The sequence below is a fragment of the Dromaius novaehollandiae genome, chromosome 10 (genome assembly GCF_036370855.1).
Source record: "Dromaius novaehollandiae isolate bDroNov1 chromosome 10, bDroNov1.hap1, whole genome shotgun sequence".
Classification (NCBI taxonomy): Eukaryota; Metazoa; Chordata; class Aves; order Casuariiformes; family Dromaiidae; genus Dromaius; species Dromaius novaehollandiae.
Window position 1 is genome coordinate 24,162,869 of NC_088107.1, and position 12,158 is coordinate 24,175,026.

Consider the following 12,158-nt stretch of genomic DNA (forward strand, 5'->3'; position numbering starts at 1 on the left):
CCAGAAACTTTGATTCTCACATCTCAGAAAGCCTGGAGCAAGACTTCTCAGCTATCATCGCATGTGGAAAAGGCTCCTTAAAAGCATATTGTCAAACACACTACAAACTGTCCGTGCCATACCATCAATTTTCCAATACCATGACAAGTTTATAACACTGTGCCAAAAACAAGCTGAAGCAAGAAACCAAGATAGTGGCTCTTAAAACGAAACATTCAGTCACTGTCGAAACCACCTCCACTCAGGTGCTGGGAACGTGTATTTTGTTTCGACTTTTTCATAAAAAGCTTGGCTATGCCCCTCTGCACATCAGAGTGCTGCATACAAAAAGGAGCAAACAGCAACACCCTGGCTTATCAACAGCTGCTGCTATACCAGCAGTAAAAGCTCATTGGTTCCCACCATTCAGAATTTTTAAATCTGTCAAAAATTCTAAAATTCAACATTGACCAACCTGTTACAGTTCTATGCAGGATTCCGCATAGGTAGATTGCTCAGCATCATGTGCAATTAAAAGAATCTAAAAGCTCCAAAACATGTACTCATGTACATTCATATTAATGAATAAGCAGCAGTTAAATTGTGCAAGCTGCACTTGACAATATTCTCTTTTAAAGAAATTAAGTGGATCTCAGTACGACATTCATGCGCGCCATGCGAATGCAACATGGATCAATTAAGAACAGCATTATCCGCCTCCCGCGGGTATCTTCAGGCTGAGGAGACCCTGCTAAGCTCACCACTCCCACAGTTACGGCCTGAAAGCTTCCAGTTTAAACACAAAGATGGGCAAAAGGAAATATTAGGAAAAAGCTGATAAAACAGATTCAAATGAGGTCAAGAAAGACCATATTGAAGTTAAAACAGACCTCAGATCTGCCTTCTCTCGTTCCAGAGCCTTGACGACCAAAGTGATCCTTTTTCCCCTCAAAGGATTAGGCCATGCAGAGCCTCGGCATCGAACCAGGCTGGTAAACAGGCTGGTGCACACCTGCCTTCGACCAGCGTTTCTGAGCAGCAGAACCGCGTACAGGCACCGCGGCCAGGCGATGCCCTCACGCCAGGCATAAGGGAGTGCTGAGCAGCAGTCCTTTAATCTAGATTTATTTATGATTTTCTAGTATAAGTTAGATTTTTGTTTTGAAAGCAAAATTCATTACAAATGTGCTTTTTTAATATAGTAAAAGGCTCTCGAAAATCCCGTTCTTAAAAAATATCGCTTAAAATAGTATTTTCCATACTGATGCAGGAAAAAATGTACTGGAGACACTGAAAGGCAATTTGCATTATCTTCATTTTTAGCCCTATTAACTTTATCTAATGATCACAGGGACCAGTGTGATAACAGCAGCTGACATTGTGAATGATCCCACGTAGGAAGCCGCAGAATTAAACAGGAAAACAGCAGTGTAAGAAGGTGCTAATTGCCCGAGATAAAAATGTTAGGATTCCATTTACTGTCATCATCCTCAAGAAACTCAGCAATGTGTTTTCCATTCAGAGAGCCGCTGAAAGCCACTCCTATAAGATAAAAAACTCAAGTCTTTATTTCCGACGTTTCTGATCTTCTGCAGCGCTGCAGGATAGCTTAGTAGAAACAACATCTGCATACAAACGACAAGGAGCAGCAGCTCTGGGCCTGCTGCTGCACTAGCAAGGAGGAATTCATTACCTTGAGCCACTTATTAAGGAAAGAAAAAAAAGGGAAAAGAAAAACTGTTTGAAAGGCTGACACAGATCATTAGAGAAACAACAAATTGCTGCATCAGCTCTTTTTTCCTACTTAAATTGCCTCAGTTTACCTTTTTTTGTTGTTTTCCAAAGTCTCACTCTTACTCAGTAATTATAAGTCTCTTTCAGAAATATGGTTTACAAAAAAAAAAAAGATATCCTACCTCTAAGGACTATAGACTCTAACACTCCTGAATCCTGAGTTACAAGTGAATGATATTCTGAAAACAGATCGTTTTCTCCAGGCAAATTCTTTTTTTTTCCCCCTGCATCGGCCTTCACTCGCTTTACTGTTTTCTATTTCCTAAACAAGAAACATTACCAAGTCACATCTAAAGGTTACCTAAAAGGAAACCAAACGTGAGGTGACGATCTCTGTTTTCTTAATATCTGTGAGGAAGGTTTTAAAAGTTTGTAAATAAAGTTTTAAAGTTTTAGGAGTTGTTCATTACTTTTCAAATGTTTTTATTCATGCCTCATACTCACAAAATACAAAAATACAAAACCCCAGCATTCCCATGTCACCTAGAATCCCTAAAAAACTAGAAAACTGGTACGTACCACTAGTTTTTAGAAGCTTCCCAAGTTTTTCATGGCATGTAGGACAGATAAATCTCAACACAGAAACAGCCAGAGAAACTAAGTTTTTAAGGCTTTTCATACACAATGAAAGCAAAATTCTGCTATGTATTTCCTTTTAAGCTTGAGTAGGCCTTTACTGTAATTACATGTACCTGATACTATTCTTTCCTTTAACTTCCTCATCTTAGTTTTCCTGATCTTCAGCGCTTCCATAAAAATATCCATATATTAAACCACTTAGATACATAGAATATATGACAAGTTTCAGCTCGTAGAGATACAGCCCCAGCTTTACTAAAAAGTGATGAAGCTATTTTCTCCTTTCTCATAGTTTCTTCCTCTTTTTGTAAAGAAAGAGAATATATCTATTATCATGCTGTTAGCGATAAAATCAAAATAAAAAAAGACTTACCCGCTACTGTGAGCTTTGCTGTTCTGCTTACAATGGTCCCTAGGCTATCCACAGTCGCCACACATTGATAATATCCTTCATCGGGTTTATTGTGTTTGGAATGCACCACACTGTTTATTAATAAAGATCCATCCGGTAGCAAGTGCCGACGGTCATCCGACACCAAGTTTAGGAAAGTCCCATCTTTTTTCCATTCAATTTTTGGTGAAGTCTCACAATAAGCTGAGCAGTTCATGACGACGGAAGCGCCGCGGACTGACAGAACGTCCGTTGGCTCCACCAGAAAGTGGAAAGGAGTGAAGGTCCTCACAGCAGATCCTGCAAAACAAAAACCATATGAAATGGTTTGCTTCAGCTTTCTCTGCTTTTTTTTTTAAGCAAAAGAATGCATCTTGTTAAAATGTTTTAACATGTACAGTATAGCATAAGAACCATCACTGCTTGCAAGAACATTTCCCTGAACGCTTTAGAAATGGCTTGGTCTATATGGTAGTACTTTCTCCTTCAACTAAGGGCTCTTTGCTCCTTAAAGCGCACACACGCTTGTAAACTATGCATCTAAAACATGAAAAAAGTATATGTATATATCCCATTCTATTCCAGATCTTAAGAAATCCCCTCCTCCTCTACTACTTTCCCTTTAAAAAGAGTTTATGAAAAATTTGTTACCTGTACGTAACTGTTTCCCTTACTGAAGAAGGCCTTAGCTTTTCTGAAGAAAGCTTCAATATTTCAATTTTTAACTCCAACATGCCTCAAAACTATGCTAGTAATCTCTTCCCCTCCCCAGGGAAATTTTCCTTTGCCCACAGCTGTCTCTTGAAATAATTAAATTTGAAATCTTGTTAAAACCAAATATTTGTAACATTTTCTAGTAAAATACTTGAACTGCCAACAGTGCTCTTCTAAATGTAATAGAAACTCAAGTACTTAATACAATTAACTAAATACTACTTGAGGGGAGGCACTCTGTGTCGGTATTGCTTAAGGACAGAAACTATCTGCATCACAGTCTACTCCAGGCATCTATTTTCACCAATGAATTCCTGAAATAATAATAAAAACCGTTTTCATCCCTAAAACACTCTAACGCTCATACTAGAACCACTGTGTGTTACAGTCCCGCACTATCCATCAGGCACAGAAATCTGCCCCATCGGTGCTTACACAAGCTATTAACCATGCTCTAACTGAACAGAAAGTTTTAGCAAAGGTATAACTTAATAAATACGTGCTTGACCAACACGTTTATACAGACACTCGGTACCATGAGGACACTCTTGGCCTTTTGTGGTACGGATGCCAATAGCAGCAGGGCGGTCATTTGTTTGGTATAATCAAGATTATGAAACATTAAGAATAATTTAGACCTTGAGAGAAAGAGTATACTTTTAGTAAATTTATAACCCAATTCCAAGCTCAATACATCATGCAAGGATCGTAATACATTTCTTACTTCTATCCCGGTTAAGGATAAACACGATTACTTTTCCATTTTGAGTATTCCCAAGAGACATCGATAATTAACATCTACTTGCCATTAAGAAGCAAATTTTAATTACTGTATTTCTAGTGTGTTTGGTCAAGCAGAAGGATCACGCGCCAACACTGCTTTGATTTGTCTTAACTTAATCACGCACAGAAAACGGAAGGAAGAAAGTCTTTCAGGGAAAAACAGCTTTCCAAATCAGCAAAACTTGTTAATATGCCCATCTGAGAGACAGCGGGGCCTTAAAAATAATAATAATAATAATAATAAACAGCCTTCTACCAGCAAACCAAAGCTAAAAGGTCAAAGCAACTTGCTTCAAAAGCACCAATAGCCCGGCGCAGCCACCGTCCCTTCTGGCCTCCGCTGACGGAGGCCGCTCTAGCGGGAGATGCTTCAAACGAGCGCTAGCTGCAAACACAGCGTCAGACCCAGACAAGGTCTGGCTGCAAGGCCTGAAAAAAAATAAATATTTTCGGCAGGCAACAACTAAATGACATTCCTAATGAATAAAACATTTTGCAAACGCTGCGTCTAACCGTGTTCTCTCAGCGTGAAGTGACAGACTCACAGAACGCCCTTGTTTAAAAATATTAAAAACAACTTTTCAAAAAATCACACGCTCGAAACATACTGTACAAGTTCTTCAAGAACTATTCAAAGGAAGTTAAAATTAAGTATAAATGGAGACAGGATTCCCCTGTACAGAGGTGTTCACGGGCCTTCTGGAAACTGAGAAATAGGGGCTTTCGGCTCACAAAAACCGCACCATTATAGCACCATTTTTTACTGGGCACCTACAAGACAGACAGCTTGGAGACTGGAAAGGTGATGCCCCGCTATCATCCCTCCCTCCTTCCTTAATAGTAGTCTTCGCAATCTGTATTCAGACATCATAAAACAGAGAAGAAGAATCTGCCCTCCACTGTTCGTGCCGCAAAGGCAGAGATGACATGGTTGTTACTTGGCGCCGGGGCAGCAGCCCTATCCACTGCGAACCCGTTTGCTCCGTCCGGCAGCAACGCACAGGACAGCAGGGATGGGTTCCCTCTCTCAAGCAATTATCCTGAGGATTTTAAGCAAAGCTGTAACGCTTGTGACAAGCATTATTAAAAAAAGGGTTAAAATGCACGCACAGATACAAACTGCAGCACCTACCGTACACACTAAATCCTTCAGACAGTCCCGTAAAACTCCTCCTCGCAAAAACATTTCCTCTTTCCCAGTAAGGTCAGTAATTAAATGCTTAAATACGTTAAGACCAGCTTGGGTAGGCATACACATTCAATAACCAGATTTGTTTCCATACATCATGGAACAATGCGAAGCCTATGCTTCTTCGAAGAAAAGCAAAAACATGAAGGAGACCTTTAGTTGCAAAGAGAGTCTGTCCTGTAAGCAATTTAGCCTCAACTGTTTGCTTGGTTTTTTTCCTAATCAGATTTACTGTCTAAAATAGCCTTAATTAGCAAATTGATAGGATTCCCTCTATCACTGAATTGCACAGGAAGACTCTGGTCTGCGAAGAGACGCTCCCGCCTCCCTGGGAGAGGGGCTGCAGCCTTCTCGCACAAAGCCCGGGGTCCTGGTGGCTCCCCGCTCGCAGGCACTTAAGATAAGGCAGGAGCAGCGGCGGGAAAGAAACAACAGATAATTTATGCTTTTGTAGCTTGCAGCATTCAAACATTCTTCTACCTCCAAAAACTCAGTCACAGATGAGGAAAAAAATAGAAAGACTCAAGTTTCCCCAGTGACAGTAAATCTCAGACAAGACTGTAGTCGTGCGGTGTCAGCATGCAAATCCTCGAGATCACGTCTTTCCTGAGGATTTTAAAAACAAACAAACAAGAAAGCCTACAGAATCTCCAGGCACTGTTTTTGTTACTTTGGATTTGTTATTGTACCAAGTTTATTATTATAATTTCATCCACCACTCCAGAAACCTAAAGATTTCTCAAAATTAAAGCTTCACCCTTACTATCCATCGATTTTCCATTACAAGGAATTCTACACAAGCTTTTTTCTTTTCCCCTTTGCAAACTCCTGCAGCCTTTTCAGTAGATTCAGACCCCTAGTCGAGCAAATACAAGCACACCAAGTTTTGCTTTTCTCTGCTCTTCGCTGACCTTTCCAGTAGAAATCCATGGTGGTGGCGGTGGTCAGGGGAATCACTGGAAAGTGGTGGAAATGAGGAAAGCAACTGAAATGTATGGAGCTCTGCCCAGGGGTGGATGAGGAGTGGATGGAGAGCTTACGGGTAAGGATTAAAGGGCAGACTAACATGGGGGACACTGTTGTGGGTGCTTGCTACAGGCCACCTGATCAGGAAGAGGAAGTCGATGAGACCTTCCACAGAGAGCTGGAAGTAATCCCACAATCACAGGCCCTGGTTCTCATGGGGGACTTTAACCATCCTGATACCTGCTGGAGGAACACCACAGCAAGGGACAAGCAACCCAGGAGGTTCCTGGAGAGCACTGATGATAACTTGCTGACACAGGTGATGGAGGGCCAACAAGGAGAGGTGCACTGCTGGACCTTGTACTAACAAACAAGGAAGGGCTGGTTGGAGATGCAAAGGCTAGGGGCAGCCCTGGCTGCAGTGACCATGAGGTGGAGTTCAGGATCCTGCGAGGGGGAAGCAGGGCAGAAAGTATCATAACAACGCTGAACTTCAGGAGAGCTAAATTTGGCCTCTTCAGGGACTTTCTTGGAAGAATCCCATGGGTTAGGACCCTAGAAGGAAGAGGAGTCCAAGAAAGCTGGTTAACATTCAAGGATCACTTCCTCCAAGCTCAAGAGTGGTGCATCCCAATGAGCCAAGGGGTCAGGAGACCTGCGCTGTCTTGCACTTCATAGCCAATTCATACACATGCAAGATCAATGGCACTGCATACATGTTACTACATCATCTTCCCCTGAAAACGTGAGGCTGGCTCCCTGCTTGACTTGTCCAGCCTTTGCTGCAGACTGGAGCAGATCAAACCCTTTGATGGGAAGAGCAGGTTGTTCTCGAAGCAACAAGATGCCCAAGGAAATGACACTACGGAGCAGAGGGCATCAAGAGAGAGCATGCAAAGAAGAGACAACGCCATAGAAGTGAATAGAGACATTTAAGAATAAAGGAAAGCGGATTCTCAGCTAGCTTTCAGAGATGACAGAAGACAACTCTTGCCAAGAACCCAGAGGGGACAGCGAATGCTCTGCACTCAGGATACTACCATGCTGCTGGACAGAAAGCAGTGGATAAAAGAGTTGATAAATAAATAATCTCTGTCTTAAAACAGAGAAAATTAAACTAGAGCAAGGAACTTCCCAGCCTACATTCTAAGAAGGGTTTTGTAATTTAGAGGTTTTTTGGTGTTTCTGGGGCACCCTCTGGAGAAGCGCTGGTGGAGCCACAGCTAGACTCTAGCCAAGCGAATTCATACCTCATTTAAGCCTTGGTTCAGCATAAAAATGTTTTGTGCATACAATACTTCAATTACTTATTTCCATCGACAAGTCATTTCTCCCACTCCATCAACCTATTGATTATTCAGTTAAAGACAACACATTACTAAAGACTGAATTGTTGTATTTCGTGGAGAGTCTTTCCTCTTTCCCTGTATTCATCTTTCATCAGTGACTTGATCTGTGTTAATCCTGCTCCAAGAAACTTTTACAAAAATAGAATGCCTGAACTATATAAACCAAGTAAATTATAATGCAACTATATCACATAAGAGTTTAGTTAAAACAGAGCCATTTTTATGCTGTTAGGATTTTATGCATATTAACAAATGTTTAACAAATGTTAAACAAACATCAGCTTCTGATGACTTGTGGCTTGAATAACACCAGTGTAGCACAACTAAGAACATCAATACAAGCATGTTTTCCTGCTCAGAGACTGGACCAATTAAATCTTGCTCATTCCTAGCAGATGATTTTCTCAGAACTGCTCTTGAACAGTAGTGACAGGGACGCAACAGTTCCTACAGCCAGGCAGCTCCCGTGCTTCACTACCTCTGCTACCAGGACTTCCAAGCACTACTGCCATGCTTTAAACCTATCTTATTGCCACTGTGGGCATGGAGAATAGACTGTTTTTCCTTTCCAACAGCATTCCACTCATTTGAGGACTTAAATCCTTCCAGCCTTGTCCTTAGGCTTCACATTCCTATTTCCTTCAATTCTCTAAAAGACTGCATTTCCTCAGGCTCTGATAAGTCTCTGAATCTCCTCCAGCTGGCCCATGTTTTTCTGGAAGTGGTATGCCAAAAACATGAGCAAGTACTCCAGCAGAAACAAGATCAGTGCTAAGTACAGGTACAGTATCATTCCATATGTTTTGGAGGCTCAGCAACTTCTTCATCCTTCTCAAAGCATAGGCATTAGGGTTTAGTGCAGAAGCATAACACTACTGACTTCTATCTGATTTGTAATCCCTTCAATAGTGTAATCCCTGGATGATGCTTTTCTAGGGAACTGTCATGAAGCCTGTTCTTTTCTATTTAGTATTTGACTAGTTGATTACCCATGGCTAACCATATTAACTTTCATTTGGCTCCTGAAGTTGCCTCTACTTTCAAAAGAAAATGTTCCAATTTTGAATTCTCACCTTGTCCTCCTTCTTTCAGCTCTGTCATGTGAAAATTTAACAAACATTCATTCACAGCCTGGATGATGGGGTAAGACAAGACATCAAATAGAAGTTTACTAAGAGTACAAAAGCACAAAACCCTGCACAAAACAGCCTTTGATATTATCACTGTTACTTCCCTCAGCAGCTACCCAGCCATTTTCATAGCCATTCAGTATCAGGTCCCTTTAGACCATGTTTCTCCACTTCCTTTCAAGAATGTCTTAGGAGATGGTGGTGGTAGGGGGAAAAATTTTGAACTGAAGCCAGGCTGACTGATTTATAGTTCCCTATAGCTCCTTCTCTCCCTATTTAGAGGATTTGGGGCTTTTCTAGGCCTCCTCCTACCTCGTCTCTCAAATTCTCAAAATGAACCAACAGATCTGAGATAGCTTCAACCAAGATCAACTTCAGACCAAACTGATAAAAAAAAATCAAAAAAAAATATATGTGTGTGTGTACATATCTATCTCTCTCTATATATACACGTCTCAAAGTAGTGCTTTTTAGCTTGTCCTTCACTTAGTCTAGCTGATGACTTGTTCTCTTGGTATTAGGACTGCTGACCATAAGCATGCAATTCTTTTCACCCAAAAAGGAGCAGCAATACAGCAAGTGCATTTGAGACATGCTACTGATTAAGGATTAAGACGAATCTTCCCGAACCTTTCCTTGTAGCATGCTGCCACAAAGACCACTGAGAAGTTTTAAACTCAAAAGAAGCAAGTTTTAATATAACTGTACCACTTTGCTTTTCAGCTACAGGGAATCTGAAAGCAACTAGGTTAGACAAAACAGAAAGAGCTCCTGCACCGCTCTTTCCAAACGCTGCATTTTCAAAAGGTGGTATACTTCAAGGAGGGAGAGCTAAGACAGTCCTTGGCTGCCTTTTTACTGCTAATGTGCCTACAGGAGGGTTTTGGGGGGTTTTTGGTTTTTTTTTTGTTTGTTTGTTTTTTGTCCCTTTGGGCATTCTGCTACACGCACCACATTTTCTGCATTGGCAAGTCTTTAACAAAGCTTCAGGTGAGGCAATTCCTCAAACAGTAAATGCAAAGTGGCTGTTCAAATGGGAAGAAGTTTCCCTTCATTACACAGTTAATTTTTGAAAGACACAAGCATTCAGCTATCAAACTAAAATTATTAAAATTCATGCTTTAACAACTCCCCGACACAAGGTTTTCAGAAATGATGATGTTCAGGAAAATAACTCCAGACAAAAACACTGATCTCATAGCTCCACTTAGGACATCTAAATTACCTCATACCAGCACACAGCTGCACGTGTCGAAAGATTTCCCAGCTATCAGTGCTATAGATTCAACTTTAATGCACTGTTGCCACCAAAACTACTCGATACCGATGTATTCCTGACAACAACTGTCAGCTGCACTCAAAGCAGGAGACTTTTGATATCAAATTTCACATGAGCAGGAGAATTAAACAGCAGTCCAGTTCAAAAGGACCCAGTGCAATAGGCATCCAAAAATAAAACATGAAACTGGTATAACTTCGGAGTCACTTCTTCTGAATAGAATCATATGTTAAGGCAACCAAGCCATCTTCCATCAAAAGTATAGGACTTTAGTCTAGTAGTACACAAGGATTCAGTTGCTGGAAGGAGTTAGACAAGGCTCCGAGGAAGAGGGATTACTTCTTTCTTCAACACACGAATGTATCAAGCAGGGCATATTTGTCCTTTTGAATTAAACTCCAAAGCAATTTAAGAGCAAATATATAATGCCCTTGAAAAATCGACATTTAAAATAGAAGCATTTGACAAGACCTTAAGCAGACTGGCAGCAAGTATTATAATGTCCCTTTTTGTGTATTGCAAGCCAATGATAAAAGATTCAAGCTCTCTTGCTGCAGGATTGAACTTTTACAGGTTTTTCCACCAGAATTTAATTAACATTCCCACCAACCCTTGTAATCCTAAAAACAGTATGTCATGCCCTTCCTAACCTAGATCATTATAAAAGCTGTCCTCAAGAATTAGACAAATGTATTTTAATCGAAGACGTTACAAACACTAATCTTTCAAGCTGCCAGAAAGAGCTCACAATGAACTTGTTTTGTGGTTTTGTTAAAATATTCATTGCCAAGGAGCACATTATCTATACAGACAAGTTGTAACATGCATTAATCTCTAAATAAAAAAATAAGTATTAGTTAGCTTAGTATTTTTTTCCTTGACATCATTAAAAACATTCTGCACTACGCAATAAGCAGCATTTTTATATGATATTAAATATAACACAGCAGAACTAATGTTCAGGCAAGGACAGATTTTGTGCTTAATATGACATTCTTCCCTCATAGTAGCATATAGATGCCCTGACCAAATTAAACTGCACAAGATGACACCACACAGCAATGGACAAAGGTTTTCTTTCAGCACCTCCAACGCCCAGTCGCTTACACGGTGGTTTGGAAGTTCACTGCTACTGTAAAATCAAGGCCAAATCCTCTAAACTGCATACTCTGAACTCCCTTCCATTTCTTTCTTCGACAAGACTGTACACTCTATAAATTCTGAGACAGAAAAGATGTTGCACTTAAGTGCCAAGAAAAAAGGAGAAAAGTGTAAAAGCTAGCCATGACTGCAAACGCACAATATCGACTTGTGCTGATACTTTAATAATTCCAACAGAGGCTGACATGGAGCCTAGTGGATGTAACATTTTAAAAGTAGCGATGCCACATATAAATCTAGACTTTCCCAGACTTGCTAGATTTCTTGCTCCTTCGGCACAAGCAGATTTCCTCTTTTATGATTTAATACATTATAACAAAGATATTCATCAAGAAGAGTGACTCATCTTCGCCCTAATGTCATCAAGCACTGTGGGTTAGCAGTAACGTCTGCAGAATAATGTGGCTCAGAGTCATTCTGGCCTACAAGTGAAGGAGCTCTGGTCTGAAGTCCCAAACAGAGAGATGTTCTTTTATTTGTGCTATCAGGAAGCAACGTGCGCAGAACCCCTTTCCCCCTTTGATAAAAGGAACTTCTTCTGTGCTCCAGAAAGATAGGGAGATAACTGCTTGCTCAAGAACGTTCTCCTGAACATTCGACCCTTCTCCTTAGTTGTCAGTCCTGTGTGTAGGTGCCTTCTTACAACACGGAGTATACCATACTGAGGGCATACTAACTGCTTAGGATACCACAGTAAAACTTGTACCCTCAATCATTCGCAGTAAAGTGATAGTTTAGGGAAAATTATTCTTCATGGCCCATTGCAAAGAGAATCCATCTTAACACTAGAAAGCCTGTATACATCTACACTGTTATCAACATGCAGAGATGTTAGCTTTCAGTT

The 12,158-nt window shown here is 40.6% G+C and overlaps 1 protein-coding gene across 7 annotated transcripts in view; it reads right to left on the reverse strand.

Moving 5' to 3' along the window:
• The window catches only part of NEO1 (neogenin 1), a 216,225-nt gene that overhangs the window by 147,384 nt on the left and 56,683 nt on the right, over positions 1-12,158 (reverse strand). For all 7 annotated transcript variants that reach the window (XM_064517635.1, XM_064517632.1, XM_064517636.1 and 4 more), the window contains exon 2: positions 2,726-3,043. In XM_064517635.1, the coding sequence (XP_064373705.1) occupies positions 2,726-3,043 (318 nt within the window). The remainder of the gene's footprint in view (positions 1-2,725; positions 3,044-12,158) is intronic.